This window comes from Halichoeres trimaculatus, unplaced genomic scaffold (genome assembly GCF_033239565.1).
Source record: "Halichoeres trimaculatus isolate MK-OKI-2021-1 unplaced genomic scaffold, fHalTri1.1 fHalTri1_scaffold_2, whole genome shotgun sequence".
In the NCBI taxonomy this organism is placed as follows: domain Eukaryota; kingdom Metazoa; phylum Chordata; class Actinopteri; order Labriformes; family Labridae; genus Halichoeres; species Halichoeres trimaculatus.
The window spans coordinates 23,479,108-23,494,434 of NW_027437180.1; the positions used below are offsets into that span (position 1 = coordinate 23,479,108).

A 15,327-nucleotide genomic window follows, 5' to 3' on the forward strand; every position below is an offset into this window, starting at 1 on the left:
AGAACTAATAATGCTGCCATGAAAAAGCTTCAGACGATAGGACTAGATAACATATTTATGTTGATTGCACGTCCACTGTATGTTGTCTGCTTGATTAAGATAAGTCTTTACAGAGAAGCAGATGGTGAAGAACAGACATTCACTTAGGATGCAGAGTTGATGTTTTTTGTTACTTGTTAAAAGTACACCATTTTTGATCTCTAAACCTTCTGAGGTGCTTTTAAAGAAGAGGACTGATTGCATCAAGTGAAGCTTTTTCTATCTACAGGTTACTGTATTCTATCCCCACACTCCACACACAGATGCCGTCTTACAGCATGAACAATGGTCTTTATTGGAAATAAAGACATTTTGGCGATACAATTTCCCAACCCAGATTGGTCAAAACTACATACTACTGCGTACCGAGACACAAGTGTATTCTTAATGAAATATTGTTCACACAGATATAATCAAAGTGAAGTAGGAAATGGAGTATTTGGCCAAAGTGTGTCTGTTCAAACATGTGTTTGAGTATCTTCCTCTCAGGCTCAGGGGAGGAGTTATCTATGCAGAAGGATAAGTTGTGATGAGGTCGTGTCCCTCTGGTGGTCTCATTCGAGCTCGAGCATGAGTCTCGCAGTACAGCTGTCCCTCCACAAAGAAGTAGCCCTTCTGTTTGAGGTTGATGTCACAGTCGTTGCACACAAAGCAGCCTGGGTGACGATACTTGTCTCGTGCTTTCACCACTGTCCCGCTGTAACACAAGACACAGAGAAGGAGTAGAGACGTCAAAAGCAAAGAAAAGTTGTTTGAACTTGTGTCCTTTTAGTTTTTATAAAGCATGTACTTCTATGTATGACCTGGCTTTTTTCTACACATGAGTGAGTGATCAGTTGCTCATAAAAAATTTGAAATTCACAAAACGTTGAACTTGTAGTTAATGGCTGATCAGTCTCCAGCTGTCTCTAGTGACAGGATGATCAGAGGATAAAAACAGCACAGAAATGGATTTCTAAACTGTACTCAGTCCTACACATGCTATAACTGGGGAGTTGCTGTATTGTTTCATTATTTCTCTCCACCCATTGTTTATAGTGAACCATGGAGGCTCTGGATTTAAATGGCAGACGAGTTCTATTTTTACTCACACAATCCCATTCCCACACTTGTCGCACATGGGCAGTTTCTGCAGGTTTCCTGTGGGCAGAGTCGGTTTAGTTGTTGGGGCTTTTACCGTTCTGGTTACAATGGGACGAGTGCCTGAAAACATGGGGATAGAAAGAGGGCAAGAGACCACTCATCAACACAAGGCTGCACTGGTAACTGAATCAAAACAGAACACTCGAGAAGTGTGAAGCATGGGCACTTTTTACCTCTTGAATCCAGAATGACTCTGCTTTATTCTATCAGGGCAAATTTATGCTTCTCAGTTCACAAAGGAAACACATGAAGGAGGGTCTATTAATGACATATTGTGTAACTTTGACAGACACAGCATGAATGTCAACAAAAGGGACACTGAGTGGTGTGGATGTGTGACACACTTTCTGCTTTTAATAGTGTATGATGTAAAATAGGTTAACCATCAAGGGTCAACATATTGCACAATCACTCAAGTATTTATATAATCAAAATAAGATAGTGGATGTTCTTATGGTTTTTGTTCCCTCCTGTAAATATGAGAAAAAAACCCTTGACACAGATTGTGGCCCAAAATCAGAATGTCTGAATTGTCTAATATTAGGGCCAGTGTGTCAGCTTCATGCCTTTGTTTGCTCTGTGAGTCATCTTTGAAAAACAAAATAAACAAAACACAATTATTTTTATGAATCAAAAGAAAATCTGTTGCACCAAGACTTTCACAACTCCACATACTATCCATATTATGCACGCACAGTTTTTTTTTTTAACACTGGTTGCTGAGGTTTCCTTGCAAGGCGGCAACATGTTCATCAGAGGATATTAATTGCCACTGATTCACTCACCAACACACAATGATGACAAGTCCTTAGAGAGAAATATGGAGTTCAGTACCCTGCCAAAGCACAATTGAACACGCTCTGACTTCAGGAACTGGGGAGTGATGTGCAGATGAAGACTGTCTATCTTCTTAACCAAAATGGTTATAAAGGAAATGGTCTGTCTTTAACAGACTCTTGTTAGGACAAGCTGTATGTCGAAACATGTTGCTGTGGCAGATCACTGAACGTCTCAAACCACTGCTCGAGCCTCATCACTCTACAGAGTAATGTAATATAAGAAACTGAGTCCATGCAACAACATCTACTTTCTTGCTTCTATTTCTTGTTTTTGCTTAAGAAAAAAAAAGTGGCTTCTATGCCTAAAATGACTCCTTTAGCCTGATCTGAATGACAGTCCATTACTAGTTGTTACACTTGGACGTATGTGCACAATCCTATGATCAAATGTCCAGTTAACCTCCTAGAAAAAACTCTTGGTGCTTGTTGATTTTGGCGCCCTCTGTGAATGAGGCAGTGCATATGATTTGGTCCCGTGGATGTGTAGTTAGTGCCTCTTTGTATTTTCTTGGAGGACTGATGCTCCCATTTTACAAGTGCTCTTGAAATTACTGTAACTCCTCAACCATTCAGGCAAGGGAGAAAATTCAAACTCTAACAAACAAAACAAACAAAAAACAAGCTTTACGGTTATACCAGTAAAGCTTGTTTTTTTTTCCTAATCTGAATGAAAAACTAGGTGGTGTATTTGTCTGGTACTTTTTAATATGTACATTGTATGTGTGTTGTGTATTATATTTTACCAGCTATACATAAATAAATTCCTATTGCATTCTGTTGGCAGATTTTTTTAATTTGTTTTTGAAGATGGTGATAAAGCTTCTCATTTACACATCAAAAGCTCCATCTCTTTTATAGTGTCACACTGGCATTATGTCATGTTACTAAAGGTACGCTCCGCACATTAGATATGAACACACCAGATGAGAAGAGCTCATATCCTGTGTTAACAAAAGACCCAGAATATTCAAATCAGAATGTTTTTGATCAGAACATCAAATTTAGTCATGGAAACCTAATGAATCATCAAAAGACCTGACTGTGGGAAAAATAAATAAATTGGAAACTACATACGTTGAAAATAATGTGACACATAACTGATCTTGTCCTAATGTTTTTTTGTTTCCTTCATATTTCACAATGAGGCATCAGTACTTATTCTGAACCTGTTGCATAACCATGTAAAACTTCTTACAGGAGCTTAAAAGAAAATTCACGGCCCTTCCACCGGTTGTCATTTTAACCTTTATTTCAGTTGTGTAGGATAAATCAGGTGTAAGAGGTGAAGAGCTCACCGTCACTGTCAATAAACTCCTGCAGGGCTTTGAAGGAGCCTGACTGTCGAGGCTCCTGTGGTTCCTCCTGGTCCATCTGTAACATCCTGTACACGTCAGAGTCCTCGATTTTGGTCAGAGGCCGGGGGCTGATACAAGGTCAAACACACACATGCATGAATATAGCTCAACACCTCAAGACATCACAAAGACAGTGACCTATAAATGCATGATGTATAAAGACTTCTTTTAGTTTTGAGGTATTTTTTTTTTGTAACAAGACAACTATTTTTATCTCGAGTGCATTCCACTGAGGATTATTTTTATCTTAAGGTTAGTGAGTGAAAGAGATCAGGTAAGAAGAAGCAGCTGGAGATTACAGAGCTACAGCATACTGAGTAAACCTTAAAAGGGAAAAAATGTATGAGGTTCAATGTGGGATGATATCAAGGATGAATGAAAAAATATGTTTTTTTAAAACACTTCTTTTTTCATTGACATTGACTATTTCACCATCACCCTGCTTTTTAAATGAAGAAAACTATCTGTACTACTTACTAAAGTGGTTTCAAATGCATAATAATGAAATATAAAAATGTTTTTAATTTACAGACCAAGAAATGCCTGGGGGAGAGGCCAACACATTGTAACAAATAGTGGTGTGATCATATTAAACTGCTCAGCTGACACCAGTAAACAAAGCAGAGTGACTCAAAAGGTGAGTCATGGAAGGAGCAGCTGGAACACAGTAAATAAGACTGAATAATAGCAGATGAGTTTATTTATACATATGGAACACAGGATATAGAGGAGAGCAGAAGAAACTCTAAATGATACAGCTGAGCATAAGGCGTTTACTGAGGGGATTAACTCCAGTCCTCAAAAACACAACTTGGATTGAGGAGGCATTTCATTTGTCCATAGGGTGGCGCCAGAGGAAGGATTAGTCAATTCAGTCAGTTCAGAGATGAAATATTTTGAAAGCAGCATTTTAACTCTTTGAGAATAGAGCTAAAAAAATGTTTTATAATCTAGCTCAGAGAGTTTTTTCTAAGTTATTTTTTGGCTTCTCTATGCCTTTAATGAGACAGAAAATGACAGTGGATAAAGTAGGGAAGGAGCCCAGAACAGGTATTGACACCAGCTTGAGGGTGACCCTCACGGGGTCTGACTTGGACTGCTAGGCCACCTGTGCCCCCTAGCTCAGAAACCTATCAATAACGTTCAGTAACTTCCATCAAAAAGGTAAACGTTTTATTTTTTTTGCCACTCTATTTGAGTTAGTAGAAAAATTCCACACACTGGACAAATTACAAAAAAAAGTTAAAGAGCAAGGTCATTTAATACTTGACCTTCTTTAATGATAGCTTTGGTGTCCTTACTCCTCACCTACGCACCTGTACTTTATAGGCGAAGTGCGCGGCTCCTTTTTTTTTTTTTTAAAGTTTCTCCCCTACATTTGAGCAAGCTGAAACTTGGCACACTTTTTGAAAATGTATTTACATACAAAACTGTTTTGTAAAATTTTCTAGTTCACTAGTATGCGAAAAGTGTATTTTTAATTACTATTTCTATTTAAAGCTCAAATGAGACAAGCAGATCAGATTCCATAGTTTGGGTATTCCATTTGGGTCAGGATGGGTTTTTGTTTTTCACAAGTACTGGACACAGAAAAACAAAGTGCTAACCAGGCTAATATAACCATTAGCTTAGCTAAACCACACTGCTATGGCTACCCAATAGCATGATAATTGTTCACCATAAGACTCACATGCTGTCAGTTTCTGTGTTGTGTAATGTAGATTAAGTTTGATCCCTTACCTCCCAGGTTTTTGTTGTACCAGGCCTCTGATCTGTCCCTGCATGGCGTCCTGGATGTTTCCTGAAGAGTAGAGGCCTATAGGAGTATTGTAGGATGCACTGACCACCTGACGCTTATCATCAATGTTAGCTGCTGCAACAAATGGCTGAGCCTTGCGGTTGTGACCTGTCCCGATTGGTTTATATTCCTAAAGACAGAAGAATGACGCTTAAAACAAAGAGGTCAACAGCAAACATTGTCAACATGAATGCTTTTCTCAAACACGACTACAAACCTGCTGCTCTGCTTCCAGGTTCATCCTGTATGGGTGAGCGCAACCATCCTCCACAACACGAGGAGACCACAGCCTGGATTCATTCCTGGAAATGAAAAACAGACTCTGGTCAAAATGTGTCACCATGACACCACTAATGAATGTACAGGCTGGATGTTCATTTTTAACCCTAGGTGTGCATATTAGTACTTTATTATCTCAAACTGGAACCCATCAAAACATATCATAAGCTTCTGCTTTCATGTTGGCTTTTTCCTGTCTAAATGAATAAATGCTACTTGTAACCCCATCAGGTGGCTTTTCATTTAACTGAATAAATTAAGGCAACTTATGTCTCTCACCACTGCAAGTTCATTTTTTTTCACTTTCATAAGTCTCCTCTCTTAATGCACCCTTGAAAAAACAATATCAGCATGTTTACTGCTGCAGAAAGGGTAGGGTCAGATATTTGAAGGATGTCTTTTCTCAAACAATTTATTGATAGTAGAGGACAGCAATGTGTGCTAACTTCTTGTACCCTACCATTAATACATAGTTTACTCAGGAACCAAAAATAAATCTTAGGTATATACAAGTGATGACTTAAAGGTACTAAATTTTGTTACTATCACCTGACTTTCACTGACTTATCATTATGCTGCAAGCAGAGGAATGTCTGTGAATTCATGCCACTGTTTATGTTGTACCTGTGTAGCGGTTACCAATAAAGTGGCTGTCAGAAAGCACTGCAGTGTGGTGAATTCTCGGTGTTGGATGTACACTCATGGCAGTTTTTGGTCAGACTTTCTAAAATTTACTAAACTATGTGGCAAAAGAGTCTCCATGATCCTCAATTAAGTTGAGAGTAATACAACCACTACCAACAAAACATCATAAAACCTCATTAAGAAAAAACAAACTATTGAGAAAACCTACTTAGCTTTAAAGATGCTATGAGGAGGATCTGTTCTCAATTGGACTGCCATTTTCATGCACACTGTCGTAAATTACTTTTAGTGAGGCGTGTGTTCGTTTTGGAATTAAATGTAGTGCTACAGTTTGAAATGTGACATCAAGCAAATGTTGTAGTAGCTGGCTATATGTAGTGCAATCGGCAGCTTGGTGCTTTGATGTATCTGTAGGCTAACATGACAACAAGTAAACACGGTCAGTTTTTTTGTAGTTTGGCTGCATGTGAGTTGAAATGAAGATTACCACAAATAGTTTAGCTCCTGTGTTAGCCTTTAGCTCGGGCTGTATCACTCTCTAGTTTAGCTTTCTTCTGCTCTTCTGTCCTTTTTCTGTCTGACATTTAGGCTCATTTGACCACCATTACTCAAAATTATTTAAAAAAGGCTCATAAAGCAAGTTTTTCCTGCCCAAAAGGGCAGTTAATCATATTTTTCAGCTCAGTGGGATTTTTCCAACCAGAAGTGCTCCCTGTGCACACCACTCCATATAGAAAAACAACATGCACCTTAGATACAAAGTAATCACATTAAGCAGATTTTGCCTTTACTGGGCTACCTGTTAATGTGCCTGCTTTCTGTTTCTAACCTCTCTACAGTGAGACAGAGCTGGCTGGTGGACTCTTTGATCATGTTCTGGGCTTCACAGTGCAGCATTTCTGACGCTGGGACCCCCTCAATGGCCAGGATGACGTCACCAGGACACAAGTTTGCTTTGGAGGCTTTACTTCCGGGGGTGATCTGAAACACAGCAAGATAAGGGGAGATTATAAAAAAACTGTTATGTTTCTCTTTTTATATAAAGAGATTGAATAATATGTGCACAAAATGACGACAAGCTGATCCAATAAGTATTTGGTTTGAATTAGAATATATCCAAAGGAGAAAGAACACCCTGAATTCCCTTTCTGTGCCTCTATAACTCTTATACCAGTCCAGAACTTATACAAGTGAGACAGTTTGGTGAAAGGTTTTGATCTGTTCTCCATCATCAGCACAGGACTTCTGATCCATGTTCCTCTGCTGGGATCACAATTTTGTGAGATTCATACATTTTCTATGAGTCTCACCAGAAAAACTCATTATAAAAAGCTAAACAAAACAATCAGGAGAGATGTAGCCTATTCATCATTAAACCTATTATTTTTCACACCTTAAGCACTCTGAATCATCCTCTCTCTGAGATGCAGCTGGAAATTTCCTGTCTTATAAAGACATTGCCCCGGCTGGTATGCATGCTCATAAACTGCCTTTCTGGCAGATAACAGAAACACATGCAGCTCTCCGCTCAGTGACAGCATCCAGATGGGATCAGTTTTCTGTGGCACAGGAAGTGATGAAGAGGAATAAGAACTCCCAGAGTACCTCAGGGAGCAGCTTCAAACCAAGCCCGACATTTCCACTCCCATAACACACCACACGACCCATCCTCAGACATATTGGGTTACTGGACATAGGAAACTACACAGGGATGTTACACTTTAACTTGAATGAGGTCGTGTCTATAAATAACAGCGGATGAAAGTGCTGAGGGGATGTCTCATGCTGCCAAACAGGGAACAGTAATTTACAGCGGAGCATTTTTGGACGGCTGCTGTCTGACTGAAAGTTTGGCTGATGGGTGCTACCTGAATCTGAGACTTTTTATTGGAGTGTTTTGGTTCAGAGATGTTTAAATGTCATATCGGATATATTTTTGGGTTTGAAATTTTTTTTATTTTCATCATTGTTTTCCCCCCAGCTTCCTTCCTTTTATCTTTTAATTTTTCCTGCTTTCTTGATTTAAGTTTATGTACTCTTCAGCCTTTGTTTCTTCCACATTTCTTTTTACTTTCCCTCCTAACATTCATAGGCTCTTTAGATTCCTTCACTTCTTTTCCTTCAACTGATCTACAAACATCAAATCACCCAGGATTTTGAGAGGTGCACTCTGCTGACAGCTAATGTGGTCACACTTAAAACTGAAACACTGGTAATGTCTGTGACCGCAAGCTATTAAACTCTTTATGGTAATTTTATGGTAAAAATTGTGTTTTTTGGTGGTGAACCAAACCCTTCACTGTAGCTTTATTGTGATCTCCAGAGGACAACCCCAAACAAACTTCATATGGTATTACATCCGAAAGTACACAACTATTTCCACAGGATCAGTTGTTCTCTCAAACACATGGAGATCAAGTAAACTGGCCCTGAAGTGTTAATTTGGTCCTGAGCCTCTTAAAGGCTGCTGTCTGCTGCAGAAACAGATGATTATCACTTGTGTTTACTTTCCTCCAGCAGCTGGGAACATTAGCAGGTCATAAAGAGGAAGATGTTCCTGACCAAAAATGGCAGTGAAGGGGGGACACTGCTTTCCCTCTGTGCTTACTGCTGCAACAATTCCCTTTGTCTCAGAGGTGAACATGTGAGTAAGGTGTTTCATGAACGTTTGTCTGAGCTTTTTTAATCCTGCTCTTACACAGCTGTGTCGAGAACCTGAGTCTTATTAGTCATTACTTACTTAGCAGTGGACTGCTGGGAATCATCTCCACTCACAACTCATGTTAGACTAACTCCAATTATATTAATGCACAGAAAGAAGTTCCATAGATTTGACTGTTAGTTTTTGGCTGGAAAAACAACAAAAAACAAAAACAGAGGAAAGGCAGGTGAGGTCAATGACACATAAACTGCAGGCTATGACAGAAAAAGTAAGCCCTCATCAATCATGGAACAAGACACGGCTGTGTTTAAAATGATGAATGCCGAAGAAAACGTTTCTACTTTTAACAATGACTCAGCAGAAAACTCACTTGGTGCAACATTTATTCGTGCCTCTGTTCACATCGTTTGAAAGTCAGTTAATGTCAATAATGTCCGCTCAGTCAGTTCAAGAGAACACAAGATGTAAAGGTAGCTCAGACTGAATGTATCAATGTATTTTGAGAGGCTGAAATGTATTGTTATAAGTTTTCAATATGACATACAGGAATTAACAGATTTTTCTTTTTTGCAAAAGTTATGTCATAAATGGAATAATTTATTCTGAGAGGTTTTTATAGAGGGGGAACCATTTAAAGGTGAGACAAAACCCCTATACTTTGGGCTTGGCTCCTGCTCACTTTGTCAGGGTTTCAAGTAAGAAGTAATGCATAGTGAGAAAGTGGTTAAGGGAAAAAACATACAATTTTAGACAGCCAAAGATGTACCCCTTTAGTTTCAACAGCTGGTAGCACTTCCAGTGAAAATGTATTCTTATCTTAACATTAGTACCTATGTTTCAAATTAAAACTCAAGTGAACATTTTCATTTATGATAAAGTCCAAACATTTTCTTTTTGTATTTTCTTTTCAGTCACCCAGTCCAGTAATGGGTTAACATCAGACAGAAAAAAAAGTTAAAATAAAATAAAATGTTTTTTTTTTTAAATCTTGTAAGTAAGTTGGATCTAAAGTCAATGTAAAGGTGTGAGTTCTTTTCAGGTGACCCCAATAAAACTAGATGCACCGTGTGAATTGCACAAAAGGTGCAAAATTGTGAGTGTGAAGTGCATTATTTGTTTGTCTCGTCTTTAAAATCAAGTCATCAATGAATCATTTACACCACAATGGACAAACAGCACAGAGATCCTGTAGTAACTACAATGTTAGGAACGAATCAGGAACATGGCAGACCAATTGATAGCATCTGTGTTCGGCTGCCTAAACTGCAAGACACCACTTGATTTTATATATTCGGGAATAAAAAAAAGTTTGTCTGGAGGAATGAGAGTGAGAAAATCAAAAACTTGAGGAAAATTGTCTGTCATTTGATTCCAACTAAAGTTTAAACAAGTTATCACTGTGCCAATTAGCATAACCTGTCTTGCTTCACTGAGTAGTTGTGTTACTGCACTTTTGGAAACTCAAATGGATGGATGTATTTGCAAAAATTAATTAAGTTAAAAAAAAAAAAATCCAGTGTTCAACTAGGCTCAAATTGTTTAATCAGGTCTTCCGTGACATATAATAATTTGTCAGTTTATTGTGTATTTATAATTCTATCTTTAGCTCTCTGCTGCTGACTAGTCAGTTGATAGCCTCCAGTCTAAAATTTGTAATTTGTAATTGATGCTACTAATGCTAACGTATATGATTAGATTATCCCCAGCTCGTCTTTGCTTTTCAATTTTAACTATCTTTGTCAAAAGGAATTGACTAATCAGATTTAAGTATTTACATAGCCAGATAATGAGTAAGAAAGCCCTCATTGCTCTTTCTCACTATCTTTCTTACTACTACATATTAGCATATAGCTTCTTGCAATGCTGCTTACATACCCTTCACTGCCCCTGATTCTCCTCGCTCCTCATCCATCCCAGTCCTCTCTCATCACTCCTCTCATCTGGACCACTGAATGTCATCTCACACAACAGGTGTGTGGTTATTGGACAGAGCAGTGGGTTGGAGGGCTAACCGTGCTTCTAGTCACTGTGTTCACTGGCTCAGACATCACTCCCTAAATATAGACACAACAGACTGGGATTACTAGCTCTCTTCACAGTTGATCCTGAGTGACACTGAGGATACAGAACACTGGGGCTGATTGCCAATGAAGAGATCACTAACCAGAGTGATGAGTTCTCTTGTGGAAGTTGATCAGTTAATACTTTTTTTTTAAAGGAAGAAACCAACAAATGGCTGTTTAAAACTTTTTTGTTATGTCTTGTGTTAATGTTTGAAGAATATTTATCCAGAAAGACTCTGGTGATAGATCAGAGACAGCATTTATGCTTAAACTACCACAGGCTGTATATGGAGTGTTCCTGTATATCCTGACTTGTATGCTTAACTTGAGCTAAATGACAGCATTCATTGAACATGCTCATGATGTGCTGCGTCGTATAAAGACAGCTCCTGTGCTGTGTTTTATAGCACACCACATGATGATATGGCTCCTTTCACCTGGAAAGTTAGAGGCAGACATCACATGTAAGTATTTACATATATGACTTAACTGACTTGATAAAAATGTCACCACATATCCAAGAGGAAAAACACCTTACATTTTATACAAATGGTTCCAGATAGGTCTGATGAAAACAAATGACAGTGTTCACTCACATCTAGCTAAGTGCTAAATGTGCTAAGAAAACTGGTAGCCTACAAACAACAACAAATGATCAACCATTGGTCATAAACACTGACTGTATGGACACCTCCTCTTCACTCCCTCTCTATGTGTGAAAGTGAAGCCAAAAAACCCCTGCATCATATAGTCATGGTAATATTTTTGGGGCCAGTTTTCCAGCAGCAAACAGCTGGCAGAGCTGCAGGATTGAAGTCCTGGCAAACCCTAATCCAAACAGTAACCAAAACACACATTTAACATGGTGATAAATCATAAATGATCCCTCAGGTTGGTACAGACAACAGTGAAACAGCTATGCCAGCATTAGTGTGTCTCTTTTTGCCGCGATGAGCTACATTTGCCATCAGTCTTGGCATCAGGGGGGCAGCTGTTAAGAGTGGGCTAGCAGGGCAAAGCTCTCTCTTCTCCACTCACCTCTGTAGTACACAGCACACCCCTTTGATTTATTTACCATCCATCCATGCTACAAGCTAGCATCAATGGGATGCTACTTTTAAAAATTGGAAGGTAAGCAATGCTCAAAAACAAATGAAAAAGAAACAGTGAAACTGCAATTTTCAGAGTTTCCAATGCTGGCTTCCTGGAGGAGACCCAACTGTGTAAAACATTAATCTGACACATTTAGATAGACACATCCATGTAAAATTACCCTGTCAACATGGAGACACAACAAGCTGGTAAGGGAAAAACACTTCTATCTGTAGGGTTGTGTCATGCTGTAAGTCAGTGTCTCACATGCAATGCTGCTATTGCAGCTGCGTTAACTATTTATAGGGATGAAGCATTTGTTTGACCACCCACACAATATGACCACTTAGCACCACAGCATGACATTAAACCCTTTTATGAGCCAAATAACTAAGCAACACTAAAGACAGCTTATAAAAATTAATCCTTGAACACAAATCATTGTGATAAGAGCTAAGCGTGATGAAAGATACAATGTCTAAAAAAACTTCTTGGACATATTCTGATTTGATTCTTTGACCCATGCTAACATGAGAGAGGTGGGCTCTATAACATTTTCTACAGCCAGCCAGGAGGGGGGCTCCCCCATGTTTTGGCTTCACTTTCAGGGTCATGCTTTCATGCTTTTAGGCAGCTTTATGTCATAATGTGATGCAATGGTCTTGCTGTTTTGTTAGTAAACAGGAAATACCATATTAGCTCCAGGAAATCATCACTTTCAACCAAGAGATAAAAATAAACCCTGATTCAAATCCACTTTTTGAGCACAGCCTTGTCCTTGAATCTACAAAGTAACAGTTTTTCCAGTGTCAGAGATTCTGTGATGATAAAGTCCCTTTCATAAATCATACTTAAAAATATGCAATGTGTCATCTTTCAGCTCAGCCTCTGCTGTCAGTCTCTGATGCTGCGTGCTGACCTTAAGATGACATTTACAAGCTCCAGAACAGCTGAAACATTATAACACAAACATACTGTAACACTGTGCTCATCCTCTCCTCTACGACAACTGATAACTTCATCTTTAATGTGTGACCTCAGATGCCAGCTTGAACATCCTGAATGTTTGCAAGATTTACTGTATTCATTGTAGGGAAAGTTCCTGAAGCTTTAAAGTGGACAATTCATGATTTTTTTTCTCTCTTTTTTTTTTTGTCTTTGAGAACTACAGGTCTCATTTGGTTTTTAATTCTAACCTTATGCTGCCCTGAAATTCTTCCACCTTAAATCCACTCAGAGACATTTGTGTGTGTGTGTGTCTGTGTGTGTGTGTGTGTGTGTGTGTGTGTGTGTGTGTGTGTGGGTGTGTGTGTTTGAGTGAGTGTGCGGTTGCACATTTCAGTGTACAATGTAAGCTGCTATTTGTATCTAAGCCTCTTGCATTTGCTGTGGCACAGGTGCAAGCCTCATACCACACCAAGTCCAAACAGATTGTGTGGAGAATGAAGCGTTCCTGGAAATATGATGATGATGATGATGCTGAGCTGAAGTCTGAACAGATGACAGCGTCTCTATGTCTACATTTTGCACATGTAACAGTAAAACAAATTCAAATTGTTTGATTGTTTGGCACCAGACTCCATTCACAAAAACAACCTTTTTTATGTGGCAGAACAGCTGGTATATTCGTTTTCTTCAAGCCTTATTCTGTTTGATGGTCTTTGTGTGTGTGGGCATTCCACAGGTTGTGTGTTTACAGTTTATAAACAAACAACTTTTAACATCAAATTATCACAAACATTCTAACCAAACAGGGAACAGGTAAACTAGAAATGTTTTGGAAGGTAAATTACTGTTTTTGCCAAAGGCATCTTGTGACTATGAAGAAAGTGACATGGATGTTGGTTGTTTCTGGTTAAAACAAACAAAAAAAGTGTCTATCTCTCAGTTTTAGTGTCAAAACAATAGACTCCAGTGGAGATACATCCCATAAAGACTTTCTGACTCTTCCTCTGATCTTACAATAGAGGCATCATGTCACTTACTTACCCTGGAGACAGTCAGAGGCTGGTTGAAGTCCTTCCCTCCTGTCAGCCTAAACCCCCAGGGGGCTGGACCGTCCAGCACGACACTGAGTGGCATGACCCTTTAATGTCTCCCCCTCCCGCTGTTAGATCACAACAGCACACTCAGAGTAAACCACACTGAGAGGCGCACAGTTGAAGAGTAAAGTGATATCAAAGTGATGGAGGATTTGAACCCTGTGGGCGGGTGCAGAGGGAGGAGAATGGACAGACACCACCCCGGGGTGAAGTCATTGGTCAGGTTTTAGGAACTGGCTACCAACACTTGTTCTTCAGTTTGTGATGAATACTTTCTCTCATTTCTTCTTTTCTTCATTCAAAGAAAAACCCATTTTTAGCCTCTCAAATCTTCCAAAGCGTCAGTCATTTTAATCCAGTTATAGCTCGCAGTCTTTATGTACTTACATGGATACTTGTAGGCAAAATGAGGATGTAAACCAGCCCCCTCCTCTTCATCATCATCATCATCGCTCCTCATCCCGGGCAGCTCACAGTCTGGCTGGCCTCATCTTGCTCCGGTTGACGGGTCCTGCTGCTCCTGTCCTTATTTGGTCTGGTGGCGCAGCTCCACTCAGAGGCCCAACAAGTCCCACAGGAACATTCCAGCTACTATTGATCTGGATGGGACCCAGGACTCCTACTTACCCCAAAGCTTGTCAACAATACAGTTTAACACATCATCTCTTATTCAGTGTGAGCACTAAAAACTGGTCCTGCTCAGAGTTATTTTTAACCTTTAAGATTAACTCTGGGCTACAAAACCTACTCCACCAGGCTCTTTTTGTTTATAGAAACAGAGTTTTATCCCAGCCAGCTGTGTGAGATAAGTCCGTCTCTTTTTGCCCCCCATACCAAAACTCTTGAAGTCAGACATTTGAATCTATGTCAGCCCTGACCGATTTTGAGTCCATGCAAAGGATGTTTCCATCAAGCAAATGAATCAAATGCCAGTTCAAATAAGCCTGCAATTAGGAAAGACACCACAATCCATCATCTGTGCAGGGTTTTGAAAATACCATCCCAAAGAAAAAACTTCAGATTGGACCAGATTGATGGTTTGTTTCTGTGGCTGCCATGGTGATGTAACACTGACGAATGAAGGAAGCCTGTGATGTATTCATACTCTAAAATTGCTTCCTGGACCGTAGGTGAGAGTTTGACTATGAGTTAGATCTTAGTTTCTCTCTCTCCTCTGTCACTACTTCCACACTGCATCCAAAGCACGACTAGGGAATCATTAACATGTCTTTGATTTACGCTTTACTGGCTGTTTTGAAGACAAATGTACATTACAACTGAATGACACATCATACCATTTAACTGAAATGGTAATGAAGCATTTAAAATGTTAAAATTCAGAGGTTCACTGCAAAGCCTCTTTTAAAAAT

General features: G+C 39.3%; 1 protein-coding gene across 3 annotated transcripts; it reads right to left on the reverse strand.

Annotated features, from left to right (window-relative positions):
• Window positions 1-202: 202 nt before the first annotated feature.
• On the reverse strand, window positions 203-15,080 carry LOC141808955 (PDZ and LIM domain protein 3-like). 3 transcript variants are annotated; one of them, XM_074695740.1, is made up of 7 exons: window positions 14,345-15,080; window positions 6,928-7,079; window positions 5,392-5,476; window positions 5,117-5,304; window positions 3,317-3,444; window positions 1,131-1,242; window positions 203-736 (listed from the first exon to the last, which is right to left on the reverse strand). In XM_074695740.1, the coding sequence occupies exons 1-7, from the start codon at window positions 14,405-14,407 to the stop codon at window positions 547-549; spliced, it is 918 nt and encodes a 305-aa protein (XP_074551841.1). In that variant the 5' UTR covers window positions 14,408-15,080; the 3' UTR covers window positions 203-546. The 3 variants fall into 3 exon arrangements, with proteins under 3 accessions (XP_074551841.1, XP_074551836.1, XP_074551849.1); XM_074695735.1 differs by lacking the exon at window positions 14,345-15,080 and adding an exon at window positions 13,905-14,294; XM_074695748.1 differs by lacking the exon at window positions 14,345-15,080 and adding an exon at window positions 10,636-10,932.
• Between the last annotated feature and the right edge of the window lie 247 nt (window positions 15,081-15,327).

Excerpts from the sequence above, each read along its gene's own strand:
- LOC141808955 (XM_074695735.1), bottom strand. The coding sequence starts at position 13,997 with ATGCCACTCAGTGTCGTGCTGGACGGTCCAGCCCCCTGGGGGTTTAGG. Across the intron at positions 5,477-6,927 it reads CTCTGTCTCACTGTAGAGAG|GAATGAATCCAGGCTGTGGT; the intron begins GTTAGAAACAGA and ends TTTCATTTCCAG. Across the intron at positions 5,305-5,391 it reads ACCTGGAAGCAGAGCAGCAG|GAATATAAACCAATCGGGAC; the intron begins GTTTGTAGTCGT and ends TTCTGTCTTTAG.